The 22912-nt window shown below is 45.0% G+C and overlaps 1 protein-coding gene across 1 annotated transcript; it reads left to right on the forward strand.

The window, feature by feature from the left end:
* Window positions 1–555: 555 nt before the first annotated feature.
* Window positions 556–7440, forward strand: Nr4a2 (nuclear receptor subfamily 4 group A member 2). Its single transcript, XM_038337156.1, has 8 exons — window positions 556–624; window positions 2247–2367; window positions 2819–3684; window positions 4441–4570; window positions 4889–5052; window positions 5893–6095; window positions 6419–6597; window positions 6751–7440. The coding sequence occupies exons 3-8, from the start codon at window positions 2821–2823 to the stop codon at window positions 7005–7007; spliced, it is 1797 nt and encodes a 598-aa protein (XP_038193084.1). The 5' UTR covers window positions 556–624; window positions 2247–2367; window positions 2819–2820; the 3' UTR covers window positions 7008–7440.
* Window positions 7441–22912: the final 15472 nt, after the last annotated feature.

Consider the following 22912-nt stretch of genomic DNA (forward strand, 5'->3'; position numbering starts at 1 on the left):
CCTCTGCCCGTGCGGCCCAGGTGCCAGCTACCTGGCCCACGCCAGCGTTCTTTTCCATTCAAGCTTTTGTTGCACCCTCCCCACGTGTGAGGACTCGGGGCCTGGGGGCAGGTGAAGCGTAGCATCACCACGGGTTTCACGGACCTGGGTTGCAGAAGTCACACTTCTTTCGGAAAAAAAAAAAATTAAGAAACCACCCAAGTGGGCTACCAAGGTGAACGCAGAACCGTTCCCACCTTAAAATCAGCCCCAGTCGTGACGTCAGGTCGGAAATATACCAAAGCGAGCGCGGGCCAGGAGTCCGGGGAGCGCGGCGGCTCGGCGATTGGACCGCGGGCCGCTGACGCGCGCTGACGCGCGCAGACTTTAGGTGCATGTTGGCAGCGGCAGACCGAGCCACATAAACAAAGGCACATTGGCGGCCAGGGCCAGTCCGCCCCGCGGCTCTGCACAGCTCCGTGTCCCTCTCGCCTGCCCCGCCGGCTGCCTGCCTCTTCTTCCGCCGGGCTGGCGGCGTGTGACTCCCGGCGCCCGGCTCCCGCAGTGCTTTCGCGGACCCCGGAGCCCCGGCTCCCGGAGGGAACTGCACTTCGGCGGAGTTGAATGAATGAAGAGAGCAGAGAAGTGAGTAGGTGCGGCGATGCCGCCGGTGGTCTCGCGTTCTCCGGGTCTCCGCGGACCGGGGACAGGTTCTCTGCAAGTGGGCGCCAGAGACGTGGAGTGCGAAAGGGCCGGAGGTTGGCGAGTGGGCGCGCGCGGCTCCTCCGAGCCTTTAGCTGGAACTTGGTCTGTGTAGCGTTAGGGGGGGAGTTGGCTGCCGGCAGAGCCTTCCAGGCTTCTCATTGGTAGATGTGGAAGTGGGGGGGGGGGGGACGACTCCCATAGTTTTAGGAGATGCTGACTTGCCTGAGGAGATGTGCTCAAAGTTTGCTCTGGGTGTGAAATTGAGTGTGGCTTGCTGGAGATTCCAGATCTCGTGAACATGTGGGAAACGGTCCGGGAGAGAAAGTTTCTGCGTTGCTTGGGAACAGTGTCGCTCAGCTCGCCCGCGTGCGGATGTTTTCCCGGTACCGTCGTGTAAGGGTGGTGTCTGTAGAGTGCCCTGTTGATAAGTTGCCTGAAATTTCTGGTTTTGATAAATGCTGTCCTTGGGTAATGTGGCAGAGTGTGTGCGTGAGGTAAAGAGTGCAGCTACGAAACCGTGACGCGTCTAGGGTTAATATCCAACACAGACATATTTCCAAGGGCGGCGGCGGATGGGGGGGGGGGGGAAGAGCAAGAGTCTTCTTTCTCTTTTTTCTGGCTAACCTTCTCCACTCCTTGAAGCAAGATTATGGAAGAAGGGCGAGAGGGAGCAGAAGGAGCGGGTGTTGGGTTTCTTTATCGTTATTAACAAGTCTGTCTATGCTCTAGAGTGCCTTGCCAAGTGGGAACGTCTGAAAATTGCTAGGACACAAGAATGCCTTGTCCCAGCAAGTAGGCAGCCCATGGAAAACATTGTGGAGAAGACGTTTAGCTTGCTGTGTTTCTAACTTTGGTGCCAATATTATATACGTAATATTCCCTTCCCTCTGCAGTTGACCCAAGATACTTCTGGTAAAGCAGAGGTCTCTCTCATCACCTCTGGGCTATTAAAGGTGTTGAAAATCCAGTTCTCTGGAGGAACACCAATTCACTTGTACCCCCAAACCCCAGTGCTGGGTCAAAAGCAATTACAAAAGCATACACTTGCACTCAAATTGGCTTCTTGGTTGTCCAGGCCTTGATAACATTTTCTAAGGGTAGGGTTTCTATTGTTTTTTAATTGTATTTTCTTGAATTCTACTAACTTTCTTTTCCCTTCTAAGAGAAAAGTCCGTTGGACTACAAGAAAAAAAATATTTAAGAGAAGGCTTTGATGCTGTGCTTTCTCTGTAGCTTAGTCTTCTAGTCAGGTCTGAAATCGAGTAGGATGAAATGATGCTTTCGTCTATGGCAAAGGGGCCAATTCATTATATTGTTAAGTATCAAGTAGGCTCATGGGATGCCTTGCCTCTAGGATGCTTTCTCTGCAGGGATTTTCACTGGGAGTTGAGTGGTATTATCTGTTGTTTAGCCACATCTTTCTACGCTCCTTTAAGCTGCTGTTTGGTAACGTCTTCACACTCATTCCTAAGGAGGCACTGAAGGGCCTGCCTGTGAGTCGCCTCTGCCCAGCCAAATCTAGGTGGGAAAACATCCTCAAACTTCCTGTGTCTGTATTTCAGGGAGATCTGACGGGTTGGATTCCCAATTGCTTTTTTAAAAATCTTGGAAACTTTGTCCTTCGTTGAATTACGACACTGTCCACCTTTAATTTCCTCGAAAACTCCAATAACTCGGCTGAAGGTTAGTGAGCTTTTTCTTTCATCACCTTTCCCGAGTTCCCCCATATCTAGACAGGACAACGGGATCTTCTCAGGCCAGCTCTATGCCTTCTGGTCACAGAGAAGAACAGCCTTCTCATTGTGCAATTCAACTTCCTTTCTAGACTGTGGGTTCTAGAAATCCTAAGCTCAGCGTAGAGGCTCCTCAGATTGGCTGCGGGAAGGGGTTGGAGTGGGGGAGCATTTGGAACTAGCCGGGAGTGTAGACCCTCGACAGCTTTCCAGCTCTGGGTCGTTTGGGGATCTGTGCTTTCCTTTCTTCATTGCTGCTCTGACCTCTCCTGCCCTTCCCCTCGCACCCCTACCCTCTCTCTGACACCGCGGGCTGCCGGTGTAGCTCCAGGTGTACCTGAGCCCGGAAGAAAGTGTTCCGTTGACCAGGCTGAGTGTGTATCACCCTGTTTCATTTCCAGCCATGCCTTGTGTTCAGGCGCAGTATGGGTCCTCGCCTCAAGGAGCCAGCCCCGCTTCTCAGAGCTACAGTTACCACTCTTCGGGAGAATACAGCTCCGATTTCTTAACTCCAGAGTTTGTCAAGTTTAGCATGGACCTCACCAACACTGAAATCACTGCCACCACTTCTCTCCCCAGCTTCAGTACCTTTATGGACAACTACAGCACAGGCTACGACGTCAAGCCACCTTGCTTGTACCAAATGCCCCTGTCCGGACAGCAGTCCTCCATTAAGGTGGAAGACATTCAGATGCACAACTACCAGCAGCACAGCCACCTGCCCCCTCAGTCCGAGGAGATGATGCCGCACTCCGGGTCGGTTTACTACAAGCCCTCCTCGCCCCCGACACCCAGCACCCCGGGCTTCCAGGTGCAGCATAGCCCGATGTGGGACGACCCGGGGTCTCTTCACAACTTCCATCAGAACTACGTGGCCACCACGCACATGATCGAGCAGAGGAAGACACCTGTCTCCCGACTTTCACTCTTCTCCTTTAAGCAGTCGCCCCCGGGCACTCCTGTGTCTAGCTGCCAGATGCGCTTCGACGGGCCTCTGCACGTCCCCATGAACCCGGAGCCCGCGGGCAGCCACCACGTAGTGGATGGGCAGACCTTCGCCGTGCCCAACCCCATTCGCAAGCCGGCATCCATGGGCTTCCCTGGCCTGCAGATCGGCCACGCGTCGCAGTTGCTTGACTCGCAGGTGCCCTCGCCGCCGTCCCGGGGTTCTCCCTCCAACGAGGGTCTCTGCGCCGTCTGCGGTGACAACGCAGCCTGTCAGCACTACGGTGTTCGCACTTGTGAGGGCTGCAAAGGTTTCTTTAAGGTGAGCAAGACTGGGCGGAGGTGGCAGGTAGCGCTGACCTAGTACCTGAGACCCAGGAGAGTGCTCTCCCCTTCCGGTAGGCAGCCCAGCCCTAGTTCCTTGAAGCTTCCCCACGGGCTGTGGAAGGGGCTTCGGGTGGTCTAAGGAAAGAAATAAGCAAGACAGGGAGAGTCAAGGTTTCACCCCGCCCCCCTCGCCCCTCAGCAACCTGCCGCCCTGGCGGGCTCCCGCCCGAAATTGCTGGAGCCAGAGTTGGAACAGGGCTATTTGCATGTGTTAGGCTCTGTCTTCCTCGTTCAGATTGAAATTGGTTAGGACAGAGAACCGTGTCTGAGCTAACCAAGTGGAACAGAATTCCCTATGGTCAAATTAAGTGATCTCTTTATTTCGCCATCCTGATTGAATAATCTTATCATTTTAAATAGAGAAGGTCTCCAAGGAATGTAAATAATATGAATGCGCACGGATTTGTATTTACTGAGCGTCTCCTGCTCCTTCTCCTGGCATATAAAACACAGCAAGGAGCGGCAAGGTTAGCTCAAATGTTAACGCTATCAATTTTCTTCTGGTAAATGCCCTGGGGGAGGAAAAAGGAAAGGAAATAGGAAGAAAAGAACAAGAATTTTTTTTTTAAAGGAGTAGTGTTTGTGTTTGTAGGGAAGGAATGCAGATCCAAGCCATTAAAAAATGTCTTCAGTTTAGTGGACTTTTAATTAAAAAATAATAATTTGTGGCCTACATTCTCTCCCTCTGCAGCGCACGGTGCAAAAAAACGCGAAATACGTGTGTTTAGCAAATAAGAACTGCCCAGTGGACAAACGCCGCCGAAATCGCTGTCAATACTGTCGATTTCAGAAGTGCCTGGCTGTTGGGATGGTTAAGGAAGGTAGGTCGGGGCAAGCTGCTGATCTCTCTGGTCCCTGGTCCCTGGTCCCTGCCCCCCCCCCCCCCACTCCAGGATCCCACTTCCTAATGGCCCAGCCTTCTCTAAAGAAAGCCACAGGGCCCTCCTGGTCTTCGTCCCAGTTGGAAGACGGTGTAAAATACCCCCTTCCTTTTTTAAATATATAAAATTAATGCTCCTCATCACTACAGTCTTTACAAGCTAGAGGAGCCCCAGACCACCAGGCCTCCGGGGAGAGCCCTGTGAGACGGCTGAGTCTGGGCCCAAGGGACCGGCGTTAACCGGGCTATTCCTTTACAGTGGTTCGTACTGACAGTTTAAAAGGCCGGAGAGGTCGTTTACCCTCGAAGCCGAAGAGCCCACAGGATCCCTCTCCCCCCTCACCTCCGGTGAGCCTGATCAGTGCCCTCGTCAGAGCCCACGTCGACTCCAATCCGGCTATGACCAGCCTGGACTATTCCAGGGTAAGAAACTAATGGAGGTTATCATGTGTACAAACCAACAGATGGGCAGGACCCTCTCCCGATACTCAACTTAAAGCCCCAGACTCAAGGGTAAAGGAGGCAAACCAGAAATGCTTCACAGCTCTCGGCAGGGTTCCGGGAGCGAAACACTGAGGTGCAGAAGCTGAAGTGTAGATCTGAGAACAGGCCAGAGGGCTTGAATCTTTGTGAACCTTCATTGCCCGACAATCCTGAGCTCTGAAAGGCCCAGACTGAGACTCTGCTTAACCTTCCTTCCCAGATCTACTTTACGCGAAGTTACAGGAATGCCCCCTCCCCCGCCTCCAGTGAAGACTGGGATTTGCTTGGGACCAGGAATGAAGAGAGGGTGGAAGGAATGACACGGGCGGTCTCGGGGTCAGGAATCAAGTGGGACCATTCCTCTTTTACTCCAGTCGTGAAAATGTGCAGGCTTTGGTTGGAGGGAGCGTGGGCAAGCCTAGTAGCGACTGCAATATTATTAAGCGTTGCAAAGGGCGCCTCCGCTCAAGACCCACTCTGGGATTAGCATGAATACTACCGTGTCAATTGTTTTGTGGAGATAAGACTGAACGTTTCCCAGGGCTGGATGGCACTGTATTTAGTCTGTATGGAAATGGTAATTTACATATTTAAAGCGGCGACCTCAGAGCACCGTCCCTAATTGAATTAATTGCCCCGGAACATCTAATTTCCTTACTGGTCAGAGAGAGGTTTAATTGTTATAAAAACCTGGCTCCCCTACTAGAAACGGGGTTAGCAATTTCACGGGTTATATATTTTAGAGAACCTCATTAAGTGCATTTTAAAATGAAATTCCAGTTCCAGGCAAACCCTGACTATCAGATGAGTGGAGATGACACCCAACATATACAGCAATTCTACGATCTCCTGACTGGCTCTATGGAGATCATCAGAGGTTGGGCCGAGAAGATCCCTGGCTTTGCTGATCTCCCCAAAGCTGATCAAGACCTGCTTTTTGAATCAGCTTTCTTAGAATTATTTGTTCTGCGATTAGCGTACAGGTAATGAGGGAGGCCTGGAAAGGAATGAGGAAGTACTGGAAAGGGAGAAAAAAAAGGGATGGGGGAGGGGAGGGAGATTTAAAAAAAAGGTGGGGAAGGGAAAGAGTGAGCCCAGAAACCTTGGGTGAATGGCGTGGAGGTTGGCTAGAGGAGTTCTTGATTGTTATGAAATTAAACCCTTTCAAGGTCCACTGGTCTACATTTTATTAACTCTTCAGTAATTAGGTGCCTCTTAAATCCCTCATTTATTGCTCTTCAAGTAATTAGTTGTTTAGCTTCTCTCTCTCTCTTTTTCTCCCCTCTCTCTTTGGTATTAATTGCAGGTCCAACCCAGTGGAGGGTAAACTCATCTTTTGCAATGGGGTGGTCTTGCACAGGTTGCAATGCGTGCGTGGCTTTGGGGAATGGATTGATTCCATTGTTGAATTCTCCTCCAACTTGCAGAATATGAACATCGACATTTCTGCCTTCTCCTGCATTGCTGCCCTGGCTATGGTCACAGGTCAGTACTGCTGCTGCTGCAGGGCACTTCCTCTTCAGAACTTTCTCTGGTGGGACCGGTCATGGCATTCCCTAATCACAGATTTTCTCTGATTCTGCCAGCTGACTAACTCCCTATGCCTTCTTCTTTTGTTTCTGATTGTATTTTCTGCAGAGAGACACGGGCTCAAGGAACCTAAGAGAGTGGAAGAACTGCAAAACAAAATTGTAAATTGTCTTAAAGACCACGTGACTTTCAATAACGGGGGCTTGAACCGACCCAACTATCTGTCCAAACTGTTGGGGAAGCTCCCAGAACTCCGCACCCTTTGCACACAGGGCCTCCAGCGCATTTTCTACCTAAAACTGGAAGACTTGGTACCGCCACCAGCAATAATTGACAAACTTTTCCTGGACACCTTACCTTTCTAAGATCTTCTCCCATGCACTTCAAAAGACCTGGAAAGAAAAAACATCCAGAGGGGGCTGGTCACATGGGCTGAGAGCTGGCTAAAAAGTCCAGTGTATGTCATCTCCCCCCTGTAGACCCCTAGCCCCATCCATACAGTAAACAACAAACAAACAAACAAACAAACACTGTCGCTATTTCCTAACTTGCAGGCAGAACCTGAAAGGGCATTTTGGCTCCGGGGCATCCTGGATTTAGAAAAACGGACACCACACAATCCAGTGGTATAAACTTTTTATTATCAGTTCAAGATCAGTTTATTGTTCAGAAGAAAGATTGCTAATGTATGATGAGAAATGTTTGGCCATGCTTGCTTGTTGCAGTTAAGACACATGTTTTACACACACACACACACACACACACACACACACACACACACACACACAAAACCCTTAAGGGTACCCACATATTTTGCCCTTTAACAAGACTTCAAAGTTTTCTGCTGTAAAGAAAGCTGTAATATATAGTAAAACTAAATGTTGCGTGGGTGGCATGAGTTGAAGAAGGCAGAGGCTTGTAAATTTATCCAATGCAGTTTGGCTTTTTAAATTATTTTGTGCCTATTTATGAATAAATATCGGAAATTCTAAAACGTAAGTGTGTTTGCAAAAAAAAAGAAAATAACTACATAAAAAAGGGACAAGCATGTGATTCTAGGTTGAAGATGTTATAGGCACTTGCTACTTCAGTAATGTCTATATTATATAAATAGTATTTCAGACACTATGTAGTCTGTTAGATTTTATAAAGATTGGTAGTTATCTGAGCTTAAACATTTTCTCAATTGTATAATAGGTGGGCACAAGTATCAACACATTGGCAAATCCTGACAAAAGGGATACATAGTGTTTGTAACACCGTCCGACATTCCTTGTTTGTAAGTGTTGTATGTACCGTTGATGTTGATAAAAGAAAGTTTATATCTTGATTATTTTGTTGTCTAAAGCTAAACAGAACTTGCATGCAGCAGCTTTTGACTGTTTCCAGAGTGCTTATAATATACATAACTCCCTGGAAATTACTGAGCACTTTGAATTTTTTTTTGTTTTTTACGTCTAAAATTGTCAGTTAATATATTATTTTATGTTTGAGTAAGAATTTTAATATTGCCATATTCTGTAGTATTTTTCTTTGTATATTTCTAGTATGGCACATGAGATGAGTCACTGCCTTTTTTTCTATGGTGTATGACAGTTAGAGACGCTGATTTTTTTTTTCTGATAAATTCTTTCTTCGAGAAAGGCAATTTTAATGTTTACAACAATAAACCACGTAAATAAACAGAACTTTGTCTTATTTCTGGTTCAGGAAAAACAAAGTGACTGAACAACACATATAAGAAAGAGGAAAAGTGGAGATTGATTTGGGGTAGGTCACTTCCATGACATCTGAATTTCAGGGTGACAGCCTGGATCCCTTGTGACAAAAGGAAGGGCATAATTGAACTAATCACCTAGAGAACTCAATGTGATATTTTTCCTTAGCCCGACTTTTCCAGTCTGGTGACCTACATTTATCAGAATGAAGGTAGAATATCATACTCTTGTATGTTTTGAGAAAGCATAGCTTTCAAAAGGCAGGCTTTAGAAGTCAAAAAGCTTCTAAAAGGTTGGGAATCTTTCAAAGTTCTGTGGATAGCCTTCAGGAAGTGTGTGTGCTTGAGACTCAGAAAGGCCACGCAGATTTGAAAAGTCGTGTACTTTATCTTTGCTTTTGCAATTCCTGTGCACACCGGTGTGAGTGTGAGAGGGAGAGCGCAGGGTCCCTGCCCTCGGAGTCCTGAGTCAGCCTTCCCAGGCGGGCTCTGCAGACATTTCTTACATTATTTCCCAGTTTTGGTGGGTAGTGATGAGGTGTGATCTGCACTTTTAGAACAAGGTTTCCACCTTTTATGTATTACAGATTTTAAGCAAACCAACCAACCAACAAACAAGCCTTTGTCATGGCTCTGATTTGGTTTAAGTCATGTTTTAAGATGGGACTCTAACCTTCCACCCTGCACCAACTTCCCATGGAAGGAAGGGAACTGAGTCGGGCTGAGCTGGGTCTCAGCCACCTATCCTTGGGCAGATAGTAGTCCAGTCTTGCCCTGGGAGAGATGATCACGTTTGCTGACCCTGGCTAATTACAGATGATCTCTAGGTCACTGAAATTTACAATAAAGTTATTGTTTTAGGAATGGATTGTCATAACAGTATACTGACAACAGAGCTGTCAGCACCCCTCCCTCCCAAAAAACCCCAAAACAATGTTTTGTGGGTTGGCAAAAAGAGACAAGGACAGTAGTCCCCTGTGGTAGTTTAAAGTTGTTTTTACTTGGTGAGTTGCTCTCTGAGCAACGGAGGGGTAAAGGAGGACGGTTACATAGGTTATGAAACAATAAGGAAATGTCCAATATCATAGTATATAAAATTGTACTAAGAAAGAATATATCAAAAAATGGGTCTGATCTTTATATATATTCACATCTTATTTTGAGTCAAAGCCCCAAACTCCTAAGTGGACAGAATGGGCTTTCCATTAGCGCTCTTCTCCCAGGTGTCTTTGGGGTCCCTAGGCAATTACATTCCGTCGCAGAATCCCTGAGAGGTAATCACAGAAAGACCCCCCAAGACTGCTTCTCCCTTAAGAAAGCCGCTGGGCATCATCGGAGGCCAATAGGGGCGTCGGGATAGTGAGCCTCTGGAGAATTTAGAGCGAAAGGGGGACCGTGTTTTCGCACTCTACCGTACTGGGTTATGAGTCCCAGTTCGCCTCTAGTATCCTTTCTGCTTCCCAGTATTAGTACAGCTTCGGGCTCACACTCGCCTACTTCTTCCGCGGCTTCAAAAGTTCTCGCCCCGCCGCCTAGAACTCTTTCCATCTTAGTCTTTCTTTTTAGGACTAAAGCTCAGGAAGACCCACAGCCTCCCTTCGTTATCAAAGCGAAGTGTACGGAACTTCTTCAGGAAGAGGTCGAGCTTTATGAAGAGGACTTCCTAGTCATTTCTGCTCTTCAGTGGTCCTTGAGTTTCATTTGTGGAGTGCCATTTCAGCAAGGCAAAAATACACGGTCATTGTTCCAATGTCATGGCCAGCCATACACTTCTCAGGTCTGAGAAAAGGGTCTGTTTTAAAATCTTCGCGGTCTCGTCCCACGTTGAGAGACTATCCAGAACACTCGGGCTTTTTTTTTTTTTTTTTTTTTTTTTTTTTTTTTTTTTTTTTTTTTTTTTTGAGAAATGGCCTTACTTAATTTAAAGCAGGAACAGACCGGCGTTTCTAGTGCCTGGTAGCCTGGTGTTCTCTGGCTCTAGGTTTCGAGCGGGCTTTTGGCTTTCTGAAACTGGTCCGAGGGCGGGCGCTTAGGAGGCGTGTGTGTGTGTGTGTGTGTGTGTGTGTGTGTGTGTGTGTGTGTGGTGTATTGAATCACTGATCCTGAATCTGATACAGAGTTACGAACGGTCCAGAGGAACAGCATCAAGCCACACCCACGGCACAGACCTTGCCTTGAGCACTTCTTTCTTGTACTAGGCTGGACTTTATCCCTAGGGGCCCTCGGGATCCTATCTCCTAAAAGTACTGGCTGTAAGACTACGGGCAGCTAATTTGTGTACAGGGGGACCAACCAAGACACAGATTTTCCTGACAATTTAAGAAAGCCACTTGAAGGTTTAATTTCACGTTCTGTTAACAATCTATTGGTTTGGCGAGTGTCATTCCTCATATTCAGTTATCTTTTAAGCTAGAATATGCCCAGTGATGAAATACTTTGAGATACAAACAGTTGTGCATAGGCGAATGCCCTCCAAATTCTTTGTAATATTTTGACCACCAAGTTTTCCTGTATTGGACCAAGTTTTCCAGACCCTATGGTGGGTAGTAATACCAGAGCAGTCCCAAGGAAGCATGCCCCGCATCTTCCAGCCACCAGCTCCCGGCGTCTCTCAGCTGTGCACAGGCACCCACCCGTTTCCTTTTTTATCCGCCGTGCGGCGGCGCCGAGGTGACTGCGGAGGGCATGGGCAGAGGGTCTCTCCGGCGGGCCTAGTCCTCTTTGGCGGGATAGGCGTTTGCTTGCTTGGGTCCGAGTCCACCGCAAGAAAGGAAACAAGTTTCCCCCAGGCAAAAGGGGATGGGAGGGCACCTAGGCTGCAGGTTCAAAACTTTCTGCCAGTGCCCTTTTAACGGTTGAAGAGAGGTCTGGGGACAAGTGTCTTCTAATATAGTTTCTTCCGAAGGGGGCTTCAAGGACTGATCCCCCTTCTTCCCGGCCCATGTCCCTGGTTTGGGAGAGAATTTTAACTCTTGCTTTCTTGGCGCGCCTGGGAGTTTCTCAGAGGCAACCCAAACTTTGCCGGCACCCGCGGGCCGGCAGTTGACTCAGTTTTGTAATCTCACTTCGAAGCTTCTCCGATGGGGGCTTCCAGCAGTCGGCTGATCAGCCCCCGCCCCGTCTCCGGTCTCAGCCACGACTCAAATAAGAGCATTTGGCTGCTAGACACGGGGAAAGAGTCTGTGTTTGACAGATCCGCCGCAGGAGCAATCACGTTTCACAGTGGTGAATTGAGTCTACACAGATTGACTTTATTGATAAAACAGTATAAGAATTCCAAAATAAGTCATCGTTTAAAAAAAATTCATTCGTTTTTTAATGCTAAAGCAACACACGTAAATCCGTTTTTAATTTTTAAATTAGAATTCAAAGATGAGTGGTGGTGATGTAAAAATAATTTCTCCTTGAAATGTTCCCTGAGATGGGGCCACAAGGTTTTCCGTGCGAGACCGAACCTTTCCTTAGGAAAAGTTCAACTTCTTTTGGAGGGGACTGCAGGAAGCGGTGGGCGGTGCGGCACCCCATGCCTGCGCTAGGGGGAGAGGAGCCCCTGGGTCCCCACCTGGAACGTGCGCTCTGGGTCCTGAAGATGCGCGCAAGCCAACTAGGCGAATCCGTGCCCTGGCCACTCAAACCCTTTTAGTACGCCGCGCTGTTTAGTAAGTCCCCCTTCTTACCTAGTGATATCCAGGCTTTAGTACCACTGGACAGCACCTGTGTTTCAGCTCCCCTCCCCCCAGCCCTCCGGGAGAAGGTGAATTCGCAAACACTCTTGCTTTGCCTGGTGCATTTTGGTGACTGGTATGTTTTTATGAAGGTTGCATCGGGAGATACTGCCGAGAATCTTGGACAATACGGGACAATTTCTGTTTCCTCCCGGTCCCTCTCTGCTTTCCCAGATGTTCCCAGGTCTTTCTCAAATGTGCTACTACCACACAAAGTCGAGGTCGCCATAGGTTCTGGAATCACCTCGTGGCTAGGTTGGATGCGTTAGGGCATGAGCGGCCTTACACACTAGGCGCTTTCTCCTTGTACCCCCATCTGAGGTCAGTCTCCGGTGTCCCACAACTTCAGAACGTCCCCTCAAAACTCTCTGGAGAAGACATTTTGCCAGTGGTCCGGACTCACATAGGGGCGAAGTTGGAAAAGTTGTCCACATCCCCACGCGGATGCGCATGCTGTATACTGGTGCCCACACCCCACAACAACCCACAACAACGCGCGCGCATCCGCGACCCCCTTTCGGGTTCCCTTACAACTTGCATAAGGAGTCCAAGGCCATTGTGCCAGAGTGAAGGACTAGTCTGGTGGCAGGATCCGGACAGTGCCTGGAGCGGCCTCGGGGCCGCTGAGAAGGTCATCCTCGGGGGAAGGAGGTCGGCAGCGGCGCGATCCAACTCTGCTCTTGTCTTAGCTTGGCTAGAACCCGCCTTTGCAGAAACCGGGCAGCATTCTGCAAGTGCTGGCATCCACGGGAGGTCCTCGTACCTTCCCTCCGCTGGTCCTTCATTTTTCTTCCTTATCTCCATCTAGACTTGTGTTTGGAAAGAGTAAGATTTCCAAGCCACGTTCAACTTTTTTTTTTTTTTTTTTCAGAAATAATGCAAATACAGGCTTCTGTCTGAGACTCTGAGACTTCCGGAAGCAGAGGGTGGGTGGTGGGTGAGAACTTTGCAACAAAGCGAGGAACTTCCAGAGGGACTTGAGCCTGTTGAGACTTCCTGGCTCTGGAAGCTTAAAGGAGAGGATTGTATTGACAACCTCCGATTAAATTGGAATTTTGATTAGCGTATGAGATTAGGAGTGAAAGGACTCTTCATCAGTAAGCACCAAGTGAGATAGAGTTTTTGAAACAAGACCCTCGAATGACTGGGGTTTGCAAAGTTATTATAATTCGCTATTAGGATTATCTCCCGGGAGAAATGAAAAGGAAAGCATAGAAATTAAGACAGGAACTATGACAAGCCTAAGTACTGATTGCTGAAACTTTTCTCGGGACACAATATGAAATGATTTCTAAGAGCAGGTCTCTGTTCAAAAGTTTTTCAGCTGCTGTGTATGAAGGAGACTGGGTGGCATGGTGGTGCTGTATGTGAAGCAACCAACTCCTCACTCAGCAGACCTCAGCATCTTTTCATCCCCTGACCCACTGTTTGCTTGAAACCCTTTAATTGGTTATCAAACAGGAGTTAGGTCAGGGACCACATGCAGACAATGGCCCTCTAGGTGTTCTTCAACAGTTTCTCCCTAGGAAGAGAATGGCCAGCAGAGAAGGCATAGAGGTAGCCAGAAAGAAGGAGACACAGTGGTCAGTCCATTGCCTACTCGGCCTAGGCAAGCTAGAGTCAATCAGAAGGAAGGAAGCAGAAAGAAGCCTTTGTGGGAAATGAGTAGCAACAGAGATGCATGATGACAAACCACACTGAAGGAGAACTGAGGAATCAGAAGAGGAAATTTACACGATATATTTCATCAGAGTGTAGGGTTGAAGGCAAGCAGAGAGGAGAAGTCTAAACTGTCTTAGATGCAGGGGATGGCTGGGTACCAACAGCAATGTGAATGAGTTCTAAGAAAAAGAGAGAGAAAGGAGAGTGGATGAGCAAGCCCATGTAAGAAACGTATTAGGATGACGTAGGGGTGGGTGGTTGTGATGGATTTAATAGCAGTATCTGAAGACCGTGTGACTTTGAGGCTAAGAAGTTAATGGGAACCACTCAGGGGCTTCAAGTTATGTAACAAGAGAATTAAAAAGAACAAGTCTACTGGCATGGAAAGTTACATCCTATGGCATTACACTGTAGCTTGAGGTTCTTCCCTCAGAGGACTGAGATTGTCAACAGGGGTGATGTGGACTTCTTTAAAGACTGGGGCCATTGGTACTGCAGAATGAGACAGCAGGTAGGGGTCTTACCATTACATCCATTACAGTAACTTCTACCACATGTGAAAGTCAGATCCTATTTGACATAATCCTCTGAACTCTAAACTGTGAGGGTAGCATTATTTTAATTTTACGGATGATTAGAATATTGCAAAATAGCTCATTGTGTAAATACCTGAAATTATCAGACTTTTAATTCAGAGTCAAACATGCATTTGAAGCGCCTTGATTTCACACTGCGTCCGTAGGATTGGACCCATCCCACAGTTTTTATAGACAACATGTAAGAATTTTCCATCTGTGGGCCTGAAAGGCTACTGTTTCAAGTGTATTTAGATCACTGACATGAAGTCCAAGTGGGACAGCCGCAGAAGCACAAAGCTTTTGTTCTTCCATGTTGGGGTTAGAGCTTACTATGTAGCTCAGGCTAACATCGAACTCATGGTCTTTCCACTTTAGTCTGCTTGGGATCACATCATGTACCATCACACCCAGCTTCTTGTGACATTTTAAATGGGGCATGACTTTTCACAGTGAAGGAGTTTATCGTTGTCTACTTTGGTACCCAAGAAAATAGTGGAGTGATGGCTGCACACCTTTATGCCACCAAGAAAGTCGTTGCATTTAGGAAAGATAAAAGAGTGTTTTCTTTCCTTAAGATGTTTGAATTCTGCTGTATCTGTCATTTGGTTTCCACCCTACCTCTGAAATTTGTTTGTTTGTTTTTGGTCAGGAAGACTGACGTGAATGGCAGAAAGTTGGTTCATGATAGTCCAGTTCTGAGCAGGTTTGGTTTGGTTTGTTTTCTAGCAAAACCCAAAACCTGGCTCTGCATGCATCCTGTACTCTTCCCTCTACTTCTGTGTGTTGTATCTATGGTGCACAAGTGGTACTTTTTTTTTTTTTTTTAAAAAAAATAAAGCTGCTCTCACAGTCTCCCAAATGGTATAAATAGATGTTGAGAGAGCTGAGCAGAAAGTAATATTTCTTCAGGAGGCTCTCTGCGTCTAGCTTGGTGTGGTCAAAGGGTAGCGAAATAGCCTTATTATATTTCAAAATTTATTAGAATATATACACTGGCAAACAAAATATGGTGGATTTAGGTCAGCTGTTTGCTTATACAATAGATTTTGTTCAGCTTTGACATTTAATTTAAGCTTCAGTTATCTGAGGGCTGGGGATAGGATAAGCATGTTCTGCATGTGTTACGCTTTTTGTTTTATAAAACTCACTTGTCTGCAGTTATTCAGAAATAATTCATGATCAGAGGCTTAGCGACAAGGAAGCTTGGGTGACATGTTCTGAAATAACTCTGAAGCGTTGGATAACGGAGGCCCTAGGAGACATTTTTATTTTTGAGAAATAAAGATGGCTACATTCTGGTTCCTTCTGCCCAGTTATCCTTCCTGCATGCCGAATTGATTCGGCTAAATACATGCTTCCAGGGGTCCATAATGAACACATCCAATACCAGGGGTTTGCGCAATGGGCCCTGCTCTGAGCAGTGCCGGGCAGAAGTTGCAGTATGGGCTACATGTGGGGAAACAATCTCGCAAACATTTGACACACCAGTGACTTATTTTTAATATATCCGAGAAAAATAAAGTCTGCTGCTGTAAAATCTGCACTTGCAGATGTGTTAGCCCTAAATAACCTTTAAAATTGGCCGTGGTGTGGTGGGAGATGTTGGTATTCATGAGTGTTTTGACATGTTTGACATTTTATATATGGTGTACTGCTCTGTCTGTCTTACATTCTCCGCCCCCCCCCCCCCCAATAGTGCTTTTTTCCTTACTAAAATGCAGCTTTCGGTGTTTGGATTTGGTGGCTACAAGGCTGCCTACCAGATGACTGATCTGTTTGTTATTTATGCAAATGGTGCTTTAAGGGATTAGGTTATTGCAGCTCTTCATGATGTGAGTGAGAAACGAGGGCTTTATAAAGAGGAGCTAGATTCTGAGTTCTTAGAGAAGGGGTGGGGGGAGAAGACGGCTGTGTGCATGCTTCTCTATCGGAAAGCTTGCTGCCACGCTGGATTCGCGAAGAAGGAAAAAAAAAAGAAACTATGTGGAATGATTATATGCATGGGAGCCAAGGAATTTGTGCACCAAAAGCTGGTGTAATGAATAGAGGTTTTGAAATCAGTCTGAGCAGTATTTGAGATTGTCCTTTATCCATTTATTATTTATTTATTTATTTTTGGAAAGGGCACGAAGCTCCTTAGTGGGAGGGCTTTCCTCTTGAACTGAGATACCCAGGTGTCCCTGAGATAAGCATGCTGTAAGAAAATACACACTTCCGCCCGTGTAGAATCAGAGATTTCAACAGCTCCACTGAACAAGGTAGGCTTGCTGCTGTGGCCGCCTTGCTTTGCTTCATTTCCAAGTTCTTCTTCAGGCTGAACTCACTCAGTCCATACGTTCCAAACTCATCTGTGGTAAAGTATTTTTCAAATTTATGTGTAACATGCTACTAAGAGAAGTAGCATTTGTCTTTATTTCTTTCCTTGACTATGAAAAAAACAAGAGTTTGAAAAGTGTTGCTACCAAAGTTGATCCTGTGCCGCATGTAAGCGTTTCTGTAGCACATTCAGTTTGTCCTATTCAGACCATCTTACGATCGATATGGCTGGAAGTTGTGTCGTTTGGAAGTAGTATGTTGATATTTTTATCTTTTCCCCTTTTAAATTCCATACCGTTACGAACGTAACTTCCAACCAGACACTATTTTCTTTAAGGCTGTAACTGACTCTAAGGTTTTGACATTTTTCTGTCCCAGATATTTCTCTTGTTTTTAATCTCCACTTGTTGGCCCATGCCAGAACAGCACAGGGCCCCCAGGTGGAGGGCAGAGGGCAGCTTTCTCTGTCTAGGGTGCCAGCATAGCTTTTCCTCTGGAGTGGAAGTCTCCCGGGCTTTTTCCTTTCACCCTGTCCCTGGAGATGAACTTATCACCCCCACAACATGCAGAGCAGCTACAGTTCAGGGTTGACAAGAATAATGTTTACTTTCAATGTGCACACATATTTAATGCCGCTTCTTGCAATTCAAATGATAGCAAGAGACCAGCTTCCGTACACTCGGCGGAGTATCCTCCTGGGTTCTCTTCTCTCTTGATCAAGTCTCCTGCTTTCCTTCAGGCTCTTCTTGAACAACATTTCCTTCCTAACACACAGACAGCAAAGAACTTTAATATCAAAGGAGCAGTGCGGTTCTTTCAAAAATACTATTTTGATTGTAGAGCAACATGAACGATCATAGTTTGACACTAACAAGATTGTGAATCTCATTTTCAGTGTTACGAGCTGGGAAAGATGCAAGGCTCTTCTTGAATGTGCTTTTTTTTTGTATGCTTAACATTGCTTTCATCAAAATATGTACTGTTGATTCATTCATTATGTTTCTTGTCTGTACTTAGCTGAAAAAAAGCAACAAAAAGAAAACCCAGTGCTCATCTTTTCTGAGTTAATTTCCCTTAACATGTATTCAAAGTAAGCACTCCAATATAGCATGATGTAAAATAGTTAAGGAATTTTATGATTGTAGGAAAGCTCATGTGGGTGAGACAGGTACCATTCACTAGATTACAGGTAGCAGAGGATGATGGAAAAGGCAAGATATGACAAACAAGAAGCAGTAAGTGAGCACCTTTTCCAGTTCTGTAACTTGAATACAAATACTCGCCTTATGTAGACATATTCATAAATTTTGATGATAACAGTGGAAGAAGACTATAAATATGGAAACCAGGCATATTGCTGAATCTATATGATTTTGACAATGACTGCTTATTATTTTTAAAAGTCTGGATGCTATAGCTTTCACTTAGAGAAATCAATCTTGCAGATGCTACGAATAGCCTAATCATTTCTTTTCCTCTAGCTAATAGCAGTAACTTCCAGAATTGAAGCCTGACCCATAACAGTCCAACTTAACAACCTTCTGATCAAATCGCAAAACTGGTGACTAAAAGGAACGTGAAACCCATGCTATAGTTTCACAGAATCCTATTTGAATCTTATTCAGCTTAACACAGCACGGTCACATGGGTGTGGAAAGACCTTAAATAAAGTGAGCTGTTTTCTAACAATAGGCTGACCATATAGGGCGATTCAGTGGGGGTCCTGTTATAAGGGTTTTAATTTAACCTTATCATTAATAACCCTTCTAATGTGTAAAGATCATATCCATTACACTACCTACGGCACTGGATGGAGAAATTGGCCAGACTGGAGAAATACAACAGCACAAAGAAAGGTCAGGCACACACGGAGGAGAGAAAGCTTTTCTTAGTGGAGGAAGATGAAAGCAAATTCATCTAATACATGCCTTGGCATAACAAATTTGAAATACAGAGTACGACTGCGAAAGAAATATTTGCAATGTGCTCATGCTTGAAGCGAAGGTTAGGAAAGAAAAGTTAGGTGGAGATGGTCTCTGTCAAGCCATTCCAAAATCCTTACATTTTTTAAATATTTATTTTATTTATTATGTACACAATATTCTGTCTGTGTGTATGCCTGCAGGCCAGAAGAGGGCACCAGACCTCATTACAGATGGTTGTGAGCCACCATGTGGTTGCTGGGAATTGAACTCTGGTCCTTTGGAAGCGCAGGCAATGCTCTTTACCGCTGAGCCATCTCTCCAGCCCAATCCTTACATTTTTGAAGCATCGTGCCTAAGCGTTTCTCACCATCAAAAGAAGCAGGATGATAATCATTTTCTGAAGAAAGTGTTGCAGGATTCTGCAAGTCATCCAGAACTCTCTTGCATATGAGGGATGCTGATGAACTGGATGGACTTCAGAGAAGCAAGAAAAGTGGTTAAGGCCTCGAGCTACTGATTTAAGAAGAAAGATTTTAAAAAGCTTGCTTACCCAAATAAGACTAACAGGGAGGAGAGACAGGCAACTATGTCTGAGTACTTGGAGAGGATGCATACAGAGGAGAGATGGATTAGCAGGTTAGCCCAACATGGCAATAACTCTAAGGTAAGAGTGAAAACAACGGGCAAAGTTTGATAGAGTCTAAAAAATAATTTGTGAGCCGGGCGGTGGTGGCGCACACCTTTAATCCCAGCACTCGTGAGGCAGAGGCAAGTGGATCTCTGTGAGTTCGAGGCCAGCCTGATCTACAAGAGCTAGTTCTAGGACAGGCTCCAAATCTACAGAGAAACCCTGTCTCGAAAATAAAAATTGTGAATTGTTATGTATAGAATAGTGGAAGCAGCTTTTAAAGTTGAGTAAAATTTAATTTTGCTCTGGAAAACACAGAAAGGAACTACATATTCACCACTGTTAGGAAACTTTTAAATGAAAAGGAGGTGGAGGAGAAGGTAGAAGAAGAGGAGGAAAGACTCAGTAGTTCAGATTAGAATGTGATCAGTTTTATATGCAGCTGAGATTAAATAAGACACACTGGGATAAGGTCTTCTTTTTCTTTTTAAGACAGAGTTTCTCTGTGTATCCCTGACTGTTCTGGAGCTCACTCTGTGGACCAAAATCATCTCAAACACAGAGATACACCTGCCTCGGCCTCCCAAGTGCTAGGATTAAAGGTTTGTGCCATCAGTGACCATCAGAGTAGATCTTAAATGAAGGACCACCCCACTTTCATAGGTCCTAGCAGCAGAATACCCCCAGCCGACCCTGTAGAGTAATCTCAGCAAGAGGATTATAGTATTCTCATCTAGAAAAACATTCCCTCGTGTAGGATGATCTGTTCACAAAACAATATTGATAAGACAAAATTCATTATCAAAGTAATAAGAGAAATAAGATGTGTTCTCTTTTTTTTTTTCTATCTGGTTTTCTTTCATGCACCTCTGAAACACTGTGGCTTATCTTGGAGGGAAAAAGAGTGAGCAAAACGAAGTGTTCATGCTAAAGTACAGTAAGCTTGGAAGGAGCTGATACCTCAAACTCTAGGGACAGTAAACCAGGAAGATCAAGATAGGGCTAGTCTGTGTCCCATAGTAAGACTTGCTCTTAAAAAACCGAGGGAGAGGGGCAGGAGCACGGAAGTGAGGGAAGAGATTTAGCAAAGTAATCTGTTGTAGAGCAAAGCAAAGTGTCAATAAGGAATATACATTGATTTTCAGACATTAGTGGAGGATAGAGAAAAGTGTGAATGAACCAAAGACCACTTTCCCTCCTGCTTCCTCTGCTTTAGAGAGAGAGAGTGATTGCCCTGCTTTGGAAGATGCAGTGCGGTAGAGAGACACAGAAGGAGAATTGCATTAACATCAACTCGCCCTTCTCTATGCAATTGGAACCTGCCTGCTGTCAGGCTGCCGAGAAGCCAACATATGCAGGCTTCCAGGGCTGTGCTGCAGAAGGCTGTGTGTAATCATTTCTGGATAACTTCCTACGTATGATTCCATGATCACGCTTGCTGATATTTCCTGTGTGTGTGTGTGTGTGTGTGTGTGTGTGTGTGTGTGTGTGAGCTGGGCTACTAGCAGTGAGATACCATAGTGGGGATATACACAGATATTTTCTCTTAAGTTTTGTCTGAAATCCAGTAAATTCACTCTTCTAACTGGAAGAAGCAAGGAAGGGAAATCCCTAATCATTTGCCTTTACTTTCCTGACTGTTTTGTCAGTTTTTTAACTGTAGACATAGCTTGTGTCTATTACAACCAACTGGTACTATCGGTTCCATCTTTGCACCTCTGACAGAGAAGCTTCATAGTAAAACTTCCCACATAATTTTAGTCCCAGAGTGACACAGTGTTCACCCAGTTGCTTCTTCATATGCTGAAGGAGATACCAAGGATCTTTATTATTATTGTTTATTAAAAATAATAAAAATTCATTTTCTAACTCAACTTTAATTTACGAGATAGTCTACTAAGCAAGCGACACTTTGTAGGTTTTCGTTGTTTTGTTAGTTTGTTTCCTTTTGTAAACGGTTGTAATTTGTTTGAAATTTGGCAAACCTCTCAGCCTGGAGCCTTAATTCAGTCACTCTCACCATAGCAAGTGGTAGAGGAGAGATGCTTCAGGTAGACTGTGCTGTAAGCCAGTCTTTGGAATTGTTAAGCCGTTTTGTTTTTGTTACTGTGTTAATGATTTTTCTTTTTGGAATCAGCTACCGTGGGCAAAGCTGCTATCATTGACTTCATTGCAAGACTGAAACTATCCTTACAAAAACATTCCTGTGGTAGTTTTGAACTCGCTTGTGAGTGTTCCGAGTGAGCAGTGTGGACAGGGGAGGCGCTGCTGCTTGTGTTAGCTGGTTACAAACGGTTAAATTAAAAGTTCATTTTGATTATTGTGTGTGCACACGTGTGTGAGTGTACATGATCCCATGTGCCGGGATGCACATGTGGAGGTCAGAAGACAACTTTGTGCAGTCAGTTCCACTTTTATGTGGGGTCTTGGGGTTGGATTCTTTATTTAGTTTATGTTCTACATTACCCTGAGCTCAGGTTTTAGAGAACATCATTTCTTGGAATAATTAAACAATCTTTTCTCTTCATTTGCTGTTTGTGTTTTCTATCCACCTGCCCTTTGAAGGCACAAGGCAAGTTCTGTGGGGGCTGAGGAACCATATTAACTAAGCTACCAGTCTTGCAGTTGGGTTGCATGAGGGAACTGTCTAGATCCTTTCAAATGCACTCTATTATTGTGTAATGCTGCTTTTTTTTGGTATAGCAAGAACAGTAGCTATAGTATAACTTGCTTATGTTCATCATGTCTATTTCATGATCAACTAGAATCAATTAATACTTGCTGTCTTTCTAGAGAGATAAACATTGCTCATTTGTTGAATTGTAACATGATAATTATTAAAGTGGTCTCACCTTAATAGAAGGTGAAACCACCTTTGTTTCTCTTGGCCCATCAGGTTTTGCTTACCTTACAAGCCAAGACAACATCTCAGTTAAAGGAAGGGTAATACATCATGGCATGGGGATCTGCAGAATTTTGGCAGAACTCTTTAATATTTAGATGCTAACGACCTTGAATAGCCCCCTATAATGAATAAGAGATTTGTCTTTTGATAAATTTCTGCAGTTGAGTGCAATCCTTAGGCATTCAAGTGCTTTTACCCTGTAGTGCATTAACACATTTATATTCCAGATAAACGTCGCAGAAATGACTGTTTTTAGGCCCACTTTTGGAAGGGCATATTTTGCATATAAAATATTATGATACAGTGACAGAATATTATAGCATTTAGTGAATGATTTAGTGACTACTCTCCCAGTGTTTTTAGGATGCCAAGCATAGCTAAATTACATTATGTACATTTGGCTTATTATACAAGATGTATTTATTTATAGAAAAAGTAGTGTTTTTTAAAGATGAATCTTTAACATATGTGAATAACTTCCATTTATTTTTTTCCAAAAAAGTAAGTCCTTAAGTTGGTATGAACATGGGAATTTTTGACAATGATGTGCTTTGTTGCTTAACACCTTTTTTGTGGATTTATAAATAACGACTTATGTTAAAAATGTGTTTAAAAGGCTGGTTTCATAGAGGTGGAAAGCATAGTGTACACTAGAGGCCAGGGAAGGTACAGAGGAAGGGAGATACGGGGACGACACATGTAGCACTGAAATATGTACGGCAAACCCATTGTCAGTGCTTTACAACACAAAAGGATGACTGTAATCCCCGAGAATCCATATATTTAAAAAAATAAACAGAAAAAAATCAACAAA

Source organism: Arvicola amphibius, chromosome 7 (genome assembly GCF_903992535.2).
Source record: "Arvicola amphibius chromosome 7, mArvAmp1.2, whole genome shotgun sequence".
Taxonomy (NCBI): Eukaryota; Metazoa; Chordata; class Mammalia; order Rodentia; family Cricetidae; genus Arvicola; species Arvicola amphibius.